General features: G+C 38.6%; 1 protein-coding gene across 1 annotated transcript in view; it reads right to left on the bottom strand.

Moving 5' to 3' along the window:
• Positions 1–6,766, bottom strand: part of pfdn4 (prefoldin subunit 4) — a 31,663-nt gene extending 24,897 nt beyond the window's left edge. The window contains exons 1-2 of the mRNA XM_028811922.2: positions 6,653–6,766; positions 2,554–2,661 (exon numbers count right to left, since the gene is read on the bottom strand). Coding sequence (XP_028667755.1) covers positions 2,554–2,661; positions 6,653–6,679 — 135 coding nt within the window. The 5' untranslated portion in view covers positions 6,680–6,766. The remainder of the gene's footprint in view (positions 1–2,553; positions 2,662–6,652) is intronic.
• Positions 6,767–15,053: the final 8,287 nt, after the last annotated feature.

Raw genomic sequence — 15,053 nt, 5'->3', positions numbered from 1 at the left:
AAAAAATACTGTCGAATACTGTGAAATCGGTACAATTTTGAAAAATACCGTGATATAGAATTTTGGTCATACCGCCCACCACTATTATGGAGGTACAAATAATTTAGCGCTCAGTGGAAGTTTAATACACATAGTAAACAGCAGACATTACTGTGTTCATAAAGTTTAAGAACACACTGTTGCCAAGACCTAACAGCATGAGGTAAAATGCACAGATATACAGTAGTTGCATAATATGCCAATGTGATAAAACTTTATAACAAAACCTAAGAGACTGAGGGACTCTCTTAAGATAAATATACATTCTTGTTAACCCATTAAGTGCAAATTGTGCCTTACTTTGCTAAAAGACAAGTAGCTCAAATCAACAAAGTCAGACTGCTGAATGATGCTGTGTATTGAAAAGTAGCAAAGTGGCAATTTGTACCTTTCAGCAGCGATTCATCTAGACATATTTTAAACGTACCTGCAGTTGATGTGAACTGGCACTGCAATTAACAAAGAATGTGATTCATCACATTTCAAATAAGAACAATTTTATAACATTTAAGCAAATTGTCCCTTAAACCATGACAGCACCACTACATTCTTGGTACTTTTAACTGTAAAATGTTCTACAACTTTTACATTTAAGAGTCACAAACTGTATAAGAAAACTGTTACTTTAGTCATTCAGTTCAATTCTCATTTACAAAGACATAACAGCCTGAATGTCTCTAGAAAATTATAAGAAAAATAGTAATTTACATTCTAATGTGCAAACATAACTTTATACAGTCATATGAAAATGCTTGGGAACCCCTCTTAATTCTTTGGATTTTTGTTTATCATTGGCTGAGCTTTCAAAGTAGCAACTTCCTTTTAATATATGACATGCCTTATGGAAAGAGTAATATTTCAGCCGTGACATTAATTTTATTGGATTAACAGAATATATGCAATATGCATCATAACAAAATTAGACAGGTGCATAAATCTGGACACCCCAACAGAGATATTACATCAATACTTAGTTGAGCCTCCTTCTGCAAATATAACAGCCTCTTGACACCTCCTAGAGCCTTTGATGAGTGCCTGGATTGTAGATGGAGGTATTTTTGACCATTCTTCCATACAAAATCTCTCCAGTTCAGTTAAAGTTAATGGCTGCTGAGCATGGACAGCCGGCTTCAAATGATCCCATAGATTTTCGATGATATTCAAGTCAGGGGACTGTGACGGCCATTCCAGAACATTGTACTTCTTCCTCTGCATGAATGCCTTTGTAGATTTCGAACTGTTTTGAGTCATTGTCTTGTTGGAATATCCAACCCCTGCATAACTTCAACTTTGTGACTGATGCTTGGACAATATCCTGAAGAATTTGTTGATATTGGGTTGAATTCATCCGACCCTCGACTTTAACAAGGGCCCCAGACCCTGAACTAGCCACACAGCCTGACAGCATGATGGAACCTCCACCAAATTTGACAGTAGGTAACAGGTTTTTTTTCTTCCGCCATGCAAAGTGCTTTTTGTTATGACCAATTTTTGTCTTATCAGTCCAAAGCACTTTGTTCCAAAATTAATCCTGCTTGTCTAAATGAGAATTTGCATACAACAAGCGATTCTGTTTGTGGCATGAGTGCAGAAAGAGGCTTCTTTCTCATCACCCTGCCATACAGAGGTTATTTGTGCAAATTGCGTTGAATTGTAGAACGATGTACAGATACACCATCTGCAACAAGATGTTCTTGCAGGTCTTTGGAGGTGATCTGTGGGTTGTCTGTAACCATTCTCAAAATCCTGTGCATATGTCGCTAATGTATTTTTCTTGGCCTGCTAGTCCTGGGTTTAACAGCAACTGTGCCTGTGGCCTTCCATTTCCTGATTACATTCCTTACAGTTGAAACTGACAGTTTAAACCTCTGAGATAGCTTTTTGTAGCCTTCCCCTAAACCATGATACTGAACAAGCTTTGTTTTCAGATCTTTTGAGAGTTGCTTTGAGGATCCCATGCTGTCACTCTTCAGAGGAGAGTCAAAGGGAAACACAACTTGCAATTGACCACCTTAAATACCTTTTCTCATGATTGGACACACCTGTCTATAAAGTTCAAGGCTTAACGAGCTAATCGAACCAATTTGGTGTTGCACGTAATCAGTATTGAGCAGTTACATGCATTCAAATCAAAAACTTACAAGGGGGTACCCTTGTAAATTTTTGCACAGCCAGTTTTTCATATTTGATTTAATTTCATACAACTAAATGCTGCTTCACTAAAAATTTTTGTTCGGAAAACACCCCAGTACTCAGATGTTCCTAGGAAATGAAAGACATACCACTGTTATCTTTTTTGTTGAAAGTAAATTATCTTGCAGGCTGAGAGGGGTTCCCAAACTTTTTCATACGACTGTATTTGAAATTGTTAAACAAAAATACAACATCTATTTTATAACTTATTAAATCTGTTCAAATTTAATGATCTTAGTAAGCAAAACATTTTATTGTTCTTTAAGACCCTCCAAAAAAAAAAAGAAAAAAATCTGTTTGAAAGCAAAAAGCAGTTTTTACCTTTTTTGATTCAATTTCTTCTCGCAGTTCTGTCATTCTACTTGTGTTCCTAGCAAATTTATTTATCTTTTGCTGGTCTTCAAATGTCACATTAACATCTTCTACTCCCTAGGACAGAAAATTTGAGAAAGTTTCCACACCATATCAATAACACTTGTTTCAATTTGTATTATTGTTTACTCTCAGCAGTATAAAATAATTTGACCTCACATGTTTACATTGGTTATGCACTTTATTGCTTAAGTTGCAAATGTTGGTGTATAACGCGAAAAGAAGTGGTCAGTGACACTAATCACTGATCTAACTCATGCAGTGCTGCAAAAAATTTGTCCCTTCCAAATATCCTGTTTTTGCCAGAGTTATTAAAATTAACTAAAATGTATGAAATTGCCTGCGATGGACTGACGCCCTGTCCAGGGTCTGTTCCTAACTTGTGGCCTGTTCTAGCTACAACAAGCTCCAGCCCCCTGTGACCCTGTTCAGGACTATGTGGTTTAGAAAATTACTCACTAACTCATATGACAATGCGCCATAAGTAACTCAAGATTTTTTTTCTTTTAACTATGAATGGTTTTCAGATTGTTTTATGTTGTACAGAATTGGTCACTATTGGGCTCTATTATTATGTCATAAACTTTTTCCACTCCATTTTGCATGAGCTTAAATTTTTTCTTGACCATCACTACAAACTACATTACGGAACACTAAAATAAAATAATTCTTGATAAGGTATATTCCTTTAAGCACCACACTTTTTGCAACTGTTGCTCTTTGTCCAAATTCTTCTATTCCCTCTCATCTCTCTCTGTATGGTGTATTGGCTATAAATTCTTTATCAGAGGCAAATTTTTAAACACAAAGGTTTTGTTACCACTAAAGACTAAAAGGTTGGAAAAAAAAGTACTAATCCTGACAATTACATAGGGTGGTCCACCCTGTATAGTAATATCAGTGCATGCGATCAACCTCTGCCTCTTCTTTCTGTCTATAAAATACATCAGAAAATATAAAGATTGCTGCTGAGCTTAGAATTGACAAACCGATTTCTTGGATTGGGTCAGTATAGTTAAATTTGAACTAAATCAGCCATGCATTTGGCAAAATGTTTTAACTTTTGAATTGCAGGTATCTGTAGTTCCACCAGAACTTTGCACATTATTTTCTAGTTTGTTACTGTCTTGGAGTTTTTTGCTTTTCTCTTCCTCCTTTAAAGATAACCATTTTGTTTCTTATTTTGTGTGTACATAAGTAGGCCCTGCAATGAACTGACACCCCATCCATGGCTGGTTCCTGGTTCCACACATCCTTCTGCTGATACCAGCATAGGAGAGACATCCCCACCCATAATTACAACAGCGCAGGTGAGCAGAGAGCTGAGGAGACTTCATGCAAGCAAAGCAGTGGGTCCAGATGGAGTATCGCCATGACTTTGAAGGTCTGTGCATCAGAGCTGGGGGGTCCTCTACAGCGCATCTTCAACCTGAGCCTGGAACAGGGGAGAGTCCCGAGGCTTTGGAAAACATCTTGCATCACCCCAGTCCCAAAGGTATCACGTCCTAGTGAGCTGAATTACTTCCGGCCTGTTGCTCTGATATCACATGTGATGAAGACCATGGAGAGGTTGCTGCTTCACCACCTGAGGCCACAGGTTCAACATGCCCTCGACCCTCTGCAGTTTGCATATCAGGAGAAGGTGGGAGCGGAGGATGCCATCATCTATATGCTACACAGATCCCTCTCCCACTTGGACAGAGGCAGTGGTTCTGTAAGAATTATGTTTCTAGACTTCTCTAGCGCCTTCAACACAATCCAACCTCTGCTCCTTAGGGACAAGTTGACAGAGATGGGAGTAGATTCATACCTGGTGGCATGGATCATGGACTATCTTAAAGACAGACCTCAGTATGTGCGTCTTGGGAACTGCACATCTGACATTGTGGTCAGCAACACAGGAGCGCCACAGGGGACTGTACTTTCTCCGGTCCTGTTCAGCCTATATACATCGGACTTCCAATACAACTCGGAGTCCTGCCACGTGCAAAAGTTTGCTGATGACACTGCTACCGTGGGCTGCATCAGGAGTGGGCAGGAGGAGGAGTATAGGGACCTAATCAATGACTTTGTTAAACGGTGCGACTCAAACAAACCTACACCTGAACACCAGCAAAACCAAGGAGCTGGTGGTGGATTTTAGGAGGCCCAGACCCCTCACGGACCCCGTGATCATCAGAGGTGACTGTGTGCAGATGGTGCAGACCTATAAATACCTGGGAGTGCAGCTGGATGATAAATTAGACTGGACTGCCAATACTGATGCTCTGTGTAAGAAAGGACAGAGCCGGTTATACTTCCTTAGAAGGCTGGCGTCCTTCAACATCTGCAATAAGATGCTGCAGATGTTCTATCAGACGGATGTGGCGAGTGCCCTCTTCTACGCGGTGATGTGCTGGGGAGGCAGCATTAAGAAGAAAGATGCCTCACGCCTGGACAAACTGGTGAGGAAGGCAGGCTCTATTGTTGGCATGGAGCTGGACAGTTTGACAAACAGGCTTCTATCAATTATGGAGAATCCACTGCATCCACTAAACAGTGTCATCTCCAGACAGAGGAGCAGCTTCAGCGACAGACTGCTGTCACTGTCCTGCTCCACTGACAGACTGAGGAGATCATTCCTCTCCCAAACTATGCGACTCTTCAATTCCACCCGAGGGGGGTAAACGTTAACATTATACAAAGTTATTGTCTGTTTTTACCTGCATTATTATCAATCTTTAATATTGTTTTTTGTATCAGTATGCTGCTGCTGGAATATATGAATTTCCCCTTGGGATTAATAAAGTTTCTACCTATCTATCTGTCTGTCTGTTTTATAGTCAACATGGTCAGGATAATTTCCAGCCCCTTATAACTCTGGACAGGACTGAGTGGTATTGAGTGAGTGAGATATCAAGAACATTTTTACCAGTTGAGAGTGAAATATTTAAAACACTGTGTGAAGAAAAAAAAAAAAAGCTCCCAAGCAAGTGTCAGCAAAATCATTATTTTTATAACATAGACAGTGTGTGCATCTTGGCTCAAAGGGACAACAAGACTGTTTATATTTGGGATGATTTTCTTGGTCATGTGTGGAAATCAATAAAGAAAAAAAAGCGATCAGAAAACCACACAATGCCCTTACTCCCCATGTACTCGCTGCGAAAGCTGCTCTACGAAGTGTGGTTCAAAGAGATGCCACACCCACCACTTTCTCAGGACTTGCCCCTTGTTTCCACATTCTAAAGGGAAAAGTCAGTAATGACCAAGCGTTGTTACATAAACGAGACAAAAATCTTTCATTTTGGAGGTATCACACAGATTTGCGAGCGTTAAAACAAGTGCGCTATCATTCACACGGATTATGTTTAAAGAAAAGAAAAAAATTGTTTGGTGGCACCGGTGTTCTCGTATTAGGACAGATGTACATGATATGCTTTGTACAGGAATAACATGATAAAATAGAACAATGTTATTTCAGCAGTAACAGTATACATTGCCAACGTTCCAACATATGTAAAAAAATAATAAAAAACCTCAACACCTATATTAATGCATTTAAACCATTTCACACGAATTTAGTCCGCAGAAAGGATGGGGTACGGAAGTAATGTCATTTGTGGATCTTGGAAACGTTTTGCAAATGTACTTAGAATTTTATTACCGATTAGAAGAAATTTCGATGTGCGTTGTCCGATTTCTGTTCTACGTACGTAAGACATACTTAACGGACACATTTAGTAAGTTCAAAATCGTGTACTTAAAACTGGTGACACTTTCATTCTGTATGACAAGCCTTAAAATTGACGGTCCAGAAGGACGAAGCTGCGGTTTTTCTACAACCTCAAACTGAGATTAAGTTAGCAGCATGGCACTTATCGACACCGGCATTCAAACGGTTACATACCCAGCCTTTAGTTCTTCTTAAATTACTTATTTCTGAAATATACGCTTAAATTTGACCTACGGCTCATTAAAAACTTTTGTTGTTGGAACATGCAACACATTCTATCTCTATCAAGAACTAAGTATTGTTGAAAAATACTGAAATTGCAATTCTACATACCACTTGCTTCTTCATGGTCGCTGCCATTTTGAATGGAGTGAACTACTTGCTGCTTACCGATGCAATTAACCGTTTGAATAATAAAGTTCAGTGTTCTTTATCAAAATATTTCAGAAATTAAACATTAGTTATTTGTTATATTATTATATTGTTTAAAACAATAAGCAATGTTATTTTATTAAAATAAAATTAACAACCGGCCTCCTCTTCAGAATATGGTACAGTCTGTTTAAAGGCCAGAGTCTTTTTTTTTTTTTTTTGCCGATGTTAATCGAGCGCGCCGTAAAAGCGCGCGGCCGCGCCTCCGGACACTGCTCGTTTCCATAACAACATCTCCAGTCGAGCTGCTTCATTCACCAATATTTTCCTAGGCTGATGCAAAAAATCGTTCACTTCTTTTGGTAGTTCTCCTCTTATGAGGAATTTAATAGTACACATGATTACACGCCTAAAATACAATGTGAAAATAGCACACTTTTATGTCAGCGAACAATATTCAGATATTATATAAACTTCAGGTGTGTTCAGTATAATATAAAACTGGAACCTTATAATCTCTATTTCCAGGTATTTATTCACTTCATACTTACTATGATATACTGTACAGACTGCATGAGAATATTATATGTAAAATGATAGTTGACTTTCTTCCTGTCTTATCTTTTTGCAGAATGCAAAAATGTACTAAGCCTTTCAATGGAAAGCTTGCCCTCCTTCAAAAAACTTTTTGTATGTTTGAGGAAATTGTCTATGCAAATATAAATAAATAAATAAATAAACAGAGGAGATTAGACAGGATTCCTCATGGACTATGATATTTGCTGGTGACATTGTGATCTGTAATGAGAGTAGGGAGCAGGTTGAAGAGACCCTGGAGAAGTGGAGATACTGTATGCTCTAGAGAAGAGAGGCATGAAGGACCAAGAATACATGTACATGAATGAGAGGGAGGTCAGTGGAATGGTGAGGATGTAGGGAGTAGAGTTGGCAAAGGTGGATGAGTTTAAATACTTGGGATCAACAGTATTGGGAAACAGGGAGTGTGGAAGAGAGGTGAAGAAGAAAGTGAAGGCAGGGTGTAGTGGATGGCAAAGAATGCCAGGAGTGATTTGTGACAGACGGGTACCAGAAAGAGTGAAAGGGAAGGTCTACAAGACAGTAGCGAGACCAGCTATGTTATGTGGATTAGAGACAGTGGCACTGACAAAAAGACAGGAGAGAGAGCTGGAAGTGGCAGAGTTAAAGATGTTAAAATTTGCATTGGGTGTGACAAGGATGGACAGGATTAGGAATGAGTACCTTAGAGGGTCAGCTCAGGTTGGAAATTTTGGAGACAAAACCAGAGAGGCAAGATTGTGTTGTGTCACACACAAGCGAATGGGGGATGGTTTACAAGCTCAAATAGTGTTATTTGTCAGCCAGACTGGGGGTTGGCATTCTCACCTAATCCTCTCTCCTCTTGTTCCTCTGCAGCCCAGCCGAAGACCTTGACTCCTAATGACATCACCATTGATCCACCCACTGTTGACATCACTTCCAGCCAACCCTGATGTCATAATTTCCGCTAACCAGAATTTCTCTTCCTACTACTTCAGTTCCTGTTCTGGCTGTGCTGACTCCACCTCTTCCTCCTACCCACCATATTTATAGAGCAGTCTCAGTCTGTTGTCAGTTCAGTTGCAATCTCCATCCCTGTAAAGATTTCTTTCTTTTCATTTACTGATTTTTCAGTATACAGGGTGGCCATCCCCAAACCTTTTTCTGTGTGCTGCCTAATTTTTTTTATCACAGTTGCTTTGGACATATGCTGAGGAGAGATGATGGGTATATTGCGAAAAGGATGCTAGGATGGGGCTGCGAGGTATGAGGAAATGAGGAAGGCCTAAGTGGAGGTTTATGGATGTGGTGAGAAAGGACAAGCAGGTGGTGGGTGTGACAAAGCAAGATACAGAGGACAGAAAGATATGGAAACAGATGATCCATAATGGTGATCCCCAATGGAAGCAGCCGAAAGAAGAAGAAAAAGAAGAAATATATAATTTGCAATTCCTTTTTACTTTTATACTTTCTCAACTGGGCAATGCAAGGTAACTCAACAAGTTTATTGGAACCGGATGTGTAACTATATAATTCCAGTTCTTAAAACAGTTCATTGGCTTACAGACAATTTTAACATTCTCCTTCTCACATATAAAGTTTCAAAGTGTTTAACCTCTACCCACCCCTTCCCATTGTTAATTTAGCTTATAGAACTTTTTACTGCCTGTATTTCAGGGTGCACATTTCAATCCAAAGATTCTTAAATTCTGAGGAAAAATAAAAGTAGTATAGGAAGCAGGGCCTTTAGTTATAGGGAACCCAAACTCTGGAATGATCTTTATTTTGCTTTATTACATCGCTTTTTAATTAAGTGCAGTAATTGTTTTTCTTTTTCCATTACTTCAGTAAGTAGTTTCCTTCTTTTTTTTTACTTAGCGTTCTTGGTGGCTCTCAGTCAGACTTGGTGTGAATGCGTTATCACATATATCAACTGTTTACACACATCTTGTAAACAAAGGCAAATAATACATTTTTATAATTAAAACTGACCTTGGACAGTTAGAAATAATGGCTTTAGTTAATCCTATAGATATATATGTTTATTTTTGTATGAGGTTTCTTTATTTTCTATGCAGTAACTGTAATTATTGCATAAGTGCACAGGGCACATAAGTTCATTAAAAAAGAATGAACTGAAATGTATTGAAGATAAAATATATTTGCCCCCACCTCCTGGATTTTACATTTGGTACATTCTCCCCATATTATCTGACAGGTTGCATTTCTGATTCATTAATTTCTGAATACTACTGTTGCCCTTTATCAGCTGTGGGAAATAGGCCTAGATCTCTCTTAGTAACCTGGTGTCCTGTCCATATTGATATTCTCTCTCTACACTAGTAACTCTTTAGAGGCTAGAGATTCTTTAGAGGGTAGGTGGACCAGCCACTCCATGAGATAGATATAGATGCTTATTGCCCAGAGAACTAGGTCTTTATTATTGTACTCTTTTGTGTGTTCTTTTTACTTTCAGTATTTATTCTTTCTATAAGAATGAACCCATTTTACCTTGCACTTTGGCCACCTGCATTGCTATTGTTTGGTTTAGGGATGAGAAAATGATTTTTTTATGTCTGTTTATTGTATAGGGTCAGTTACTTTGCTTTCTTAAATTAACTCTTGATGAGCATCCACTTTGCATTTTTTTTCTCTTTACTTGATATGCATTTTACTTTGTTACATTGCTGTTATAATTTAAATTAAAGTGTTTTTGATTTTTCCCTTGCTTTTACTAAATTCTGTGAACAATTCTGCATCTCACTTTCTCAAATTTGTCCTCCTTCATTATGTCTTTGTTGTCTGTTCTCTTATGTTGCTTAAAGCATATATTTTTCTGTTATCTAGCTATTTTCAAAACAAAGCTTTTAGGTAATATTTGTATTGAAATATAGAGCACAGTAAACATTCTCAAACCTGCTAAATGCAGTCCAATGTCATGTGCATTGGACAGTGTAAAGGCATATTTTTTTCATCAGTATTCTCAGTTCCTCACTCTTGGACTGTTTCATTAGCTTCTCCTTTCCCACCTGCCAAGTACTGGACACTTTGTTTTTCAAGCTGACATCACATGATTTGCTTTAGCATTTTCTCAGTTTCATATCTTTTAGTTTCTTCTTTGTTACCTCTTTCTGAGCACATTTGTTTATGATTCTTTTACAAAAAATATAGCTAATATCTTTACTTTCTTGCAAAAAAAAAAAAAAATCATTAATTACTTTGCCACTTTTGCTCTATAATAGGTTCTCTCTTTCTCTCTCTGTCTCAACTCAATAGCCCAGAATCCTCCAGTCCATGTCCATGTTTATCCCTTTTCTAGAGTCATAACGTATTTTATTCTTTCTATTCTTTATTCTTTCTAAATGAAAATCAAATGTAGCCTGTTTATTTACATAATGTGTGTAACATTTCATATTATTTTTTTAAAGTTCCAGTCATTAATATAACATGTTCACCATTCATCCATCCATCCATTATCCAATCCGCTATATCCTAATTACAGGGTCACAGGGGTCTGCTGGAGCCAATCCCAGCCAACACAGGGCGCAAGGCAGGAAACAAACCCCGGGCAGGGCACCAGCCCACCGCAGGGCACACACACACACACACACACACACACACACACGCACACACACACACACCAAGCACACACCAGGGACAATTTAGGATCGGCAATGCACCTAACCTGCATGTCTTTGGACTGTGGGAGGAAACCGGAGCACCCGGAGGAAACCCACGCAGACACGGGGAAAACAATAGCATGTTCACATTTTTGAGAAATAAAGGGAAACTATTGCAAGGCCAGAAAAATGAAACTTCAAATCTATGTAGTGTTTCTTTATCTGTGGAATGAATAAAAAGGAATTGTAGGATAATTGTGTTTTGTGCCCACAGCAGTTTATTCTGTTTCAAAACCCTGTCTAATGTAAACTAATTGTGGTAAAAACCCAGAAAGAGCTTAATTGGCACAATAAATGAAAGAACTCAGTGCCATCAGCATGACCTGAATGAACGTCTGAGATATAGAAACTAGCATTTAATCAATGAGCTGATCTAGCACAAATAAACTGGATGAACTCAAAGAATAACCTTGCATGCACGGGTTTTGTTATTACAAATGTTACATGGTTGTTACCTTCAAACACATTCTTTTCCAAAGTGGTCAGGAAGTTAAAGTGCTGCAGTAGAAAAGCTGCATTCCCTAGCTTATTTATGTATTAGCAACTCAGTCCAGACTCTCTGTCTGAATTGCTTTTTTAAAGGCCTGGACAGATCTCAGCCAATATTTCATTACATTTACAAAGACAAGGACAAGCTGCTCTGTATTTCATCGAACCTCAACCTTTTATCACATTTAGTATAATAACAGTAAAGAGCTGTGAAATATTCACAGATTTGAGTATTATCCTCAATGACAATTTCACCTTCTTCATGAATAAGTGACGCACTCATAAAGGCTTTTCTTCTTTTACATCAAAACAATGCACCAACCTGCAGTCTTACAATCAACTCTGTACATTCTTGGCTAGACTAGTACAGTTCTCTGGAATCTTATCAGTGGGTACAGCTTTCCCTTAAAAATGGAATTGCTGTCTTTTTCCCTTTAACCTTTTGTTGAACTTGTTATATAGCTTTGTGTATATTTTGTAATGGATATGCCAGTTCCACGTGTGCTATTTGCTGTCTGGTATTGCTTCGGTCTCTATCATCTGATTGGCTGGTGGAGACTCTATATTTATTCACATTGCTCCATGTTGTCTTTTTGGTCTGAACTTGACTGAGCTTTGTAGGTTACTTAGTTTTCAAATTCTTGCCAGTGAACACCTCATTGATACCTGGCTTCAGAAGTGGGTCCTGGTCTGTTACAAACTTATTCATCATTTGTAACACTACTAGGCACAAAATATCTCAGACAACATAGCTCCAAGGAACACTGGGGCACAGAAAAGTCAACCAAAACAAGGCCACAGTCCTAGGATGACTTTACAAGTATATTAAAGGACTGTGGTGAGGTAAAACCTAAATGATTTTCTTGTTTTACCTCCTAATCTATATCCATAGCCTCACCTATTGTTATTAGCTGTAGTGAAAATGAGATTTTATGCAGGGTGGCATGGCTCACTTTCAATGTGCGTATGCACAATTTAACCTTAGACTATATGAACTGCTCCTCCAGATCATGAGAAGCCAGTTGGGGTATTATTGCATTGTAAAAGAGAAGTCCACTAGACATTGTGGTGGATTGCTGGCTTTCGATTCCGGTTCTCACCCCCAGGCCGCCAGGAGGAGCTCTCCCAACAGTGTGAACGTCCCCCGAGTTCCAGCAGGGCCTCATGGACTATGTAGTTTTTATACGCAGCCCTGCTGGATACCTTGGGGGCCACCAGGAGTCGCTGTAGGAGGACTCGGAGGCTCTTATGTGCCCTATAACCCGGGAGTACGTCATGGTCACGTGACAGGAAGATACGATGTGCTCCCGGGTTGAAGAAAAGGACTGTTTACCCTGACCCGAAAGGGATAAGGAACTGTGGACGGATTGGACAGGAACACCTCTGGGTCAGGGTGTATAAAAGGACGATGGGAAATCCCAGACGTTGAGCTGAGCTGGGTGGAAGGGTGGCAACGCGTCTGGGAGTGGAGTATTGGTTATTGTTGGTTGAATTATTGATTATTATTGAGTATTGTGGAGTGGCGGGTGCTTTGTCCACTATCTATCTATCTATTATTATTATTATTATTATTAATAATAAAACTATTATTTGGACTTTTATCTGGTGTCTGACGTCTAGTCTGAGGGTTCAAGGGGTCACGGAGACCTCAATCTGTCACAACATCTAACATGGAATGTGTACCAAACACATGGGCATGGGAGAAGACCCATGTGCAGACACAGGCCACACATTGAATAGCTCTTTGAAAACACCTGGAAATTCACAAAAAAACTTTTGGAAACAGTTGCAATAAATAGACCAGACTGGTGTGACCAGCTCAGTGTATTTCATTCCTTATCAGAACATGCAGATGGCGAGTTAGTGAGATGTATTTGTAAACTTTTTATTTTTTATATTTCATGCATTCCTTTTCATGGTTTTGCTTCTGATGTTGGCTAGCATTTACTGCATGGAATCAATAAAGAAAATGAGAGTAGTTATATTCAGTGCATGCTCATTTCTCTCATATTTGTATTCACACACCAAGGATTTATAATTCAATACTATCTGCTAAATAAACAAATTTAAATATAAACTGAAAAGACTGAAGCACATTTGCTTCTTGCAAATATCTATCCATTCATCGATCCACTTTTTGTATCTACTTATCCAGTTCATGGTCTGGGTTAATTCCTCTTTTGTGTTTAGTGCTGCCAGCCAATGGAGACCATGAATTAAATAAAGCAGGTTTAAGAATGATAGGTTATGATTTTTTTTACTTTGAACCACAAAGCATTCTTAAAGCAGTTAAAATGATTTAGCTAAAGAGGAGGAGGAGGTTGGGAGCATGTGCCAATAGTGCGTTTCTGCACCCACCACACAACAGACCACCTGGATTGGGACCCGAGTGCACTGGGTGGCACCTCAGCTAAAAAGACAGAATATGCAAACTAATGCTAAGAAAAATAATGGAAACAGTGAATAATATATAAATTTTTTTGTGTACAACTTATTATTTACAGGTTGATATTAATAATTAATGCAAAATCTGGAATGTACTTTTCCATTATATGAATCGTTGCAAGGTTAACATTCTTTTTTAAAGCTCTGTAGGCCTAGATGATGATGTTCTATCAGTAGAAAAAAGGTAATTTAGCAGCTATCAAGTGTCAGGGGCAGCATTAACAACAATTCTGCAAAAGAATATACATTTAACAAAATAACCTTATCTAAAAGCATTGGTCAAAATTTATATTTTTTAATTTGTGCTTGATAAATTTGGGCTCAACTTTGTGTATATCATGGTCATGGTTATGAATTGATCTTCAGATTAAGTTACTAACACCACTGCCGGATCTTGATTTATACCATTGTGCTTTTGTCCTGCGTCAAGTATTAAAATGGATGTGGCTGACCCTTCCTCATGACTACTGCTGGAGTGCAATAGGGTATCCCCAGGTTCAGTTCCCACCGTCCCCTTTTCTGGAATTATAAATATTGTAAGCTTAGAGTTTTTAAGATGTATTCTATAGTCACTTTCATTTTAGAAATATGACATAAGGTGGAGAGATGTATTGGCCTTTGTCCAGCCTGGCACACACACACACACTTCTGTTTTTCATAACTTAGCCCTGTGCTTTGGTGGTAGTCTCATTATGTTCCAGCCATGGTCTAGAAAAGGTATTCATGCACTAGGTGATATATTTGATTAGTCAGGCCTTGAAACATTCCAATCATTAAAAACGTCTTCCTTTTTCTTTTACTTACAACGTATATCTGTTTTTAAAGATTGTGGAGTTCCAAATTCATCTGCACTTGCTTCCCATCCTGTAACAGGAAACTGTAAATGTTTTAATACGAATGGCATATCAAGATCTCCTTTGGTGTCTAATGTAATTCATGGAAGATGTACTACATTACCTTTCTTGTCACCTGTTAAAATTTTACATGTCAGAATTGTTTGACCAATTTTGAATACAGCTAATCTGTCGCATTGCATAGCCCAGGGGTAGGCAACGTCGGTCCTGGTGAGCCGCAGTATGTGCAGGTTTTTGTTCCAACCCAGTTCCTTAACGAGAACTCAATTATTGCTGATGAAGCACATATTGCTTAAGTGACATTTTGATGCTTCATTTTAGTGGTCTCGCTTGTTA

This window comes from Erpetoichthys calabaricus, chromosome 10 (assembly GCF_900747795.2).
Source record: "Erpetoichthys calabaricus chromosome 10, fErpCal1.3, whole genome shotgun sequence".
In the NCBI taxonomy this organism is placed as follows: domain Eukaryota; kingdom Metazoa; phylum Chordata; class Cladistia; order Polypteriformes; family Polypteridae; genus Erpetoichthys; species Erpetoichthys calabaricus.
Note: the sequence above shows the minus strand (reverse complement) of the source record. Positions and strands in the feature narration are given on the sequence as shown.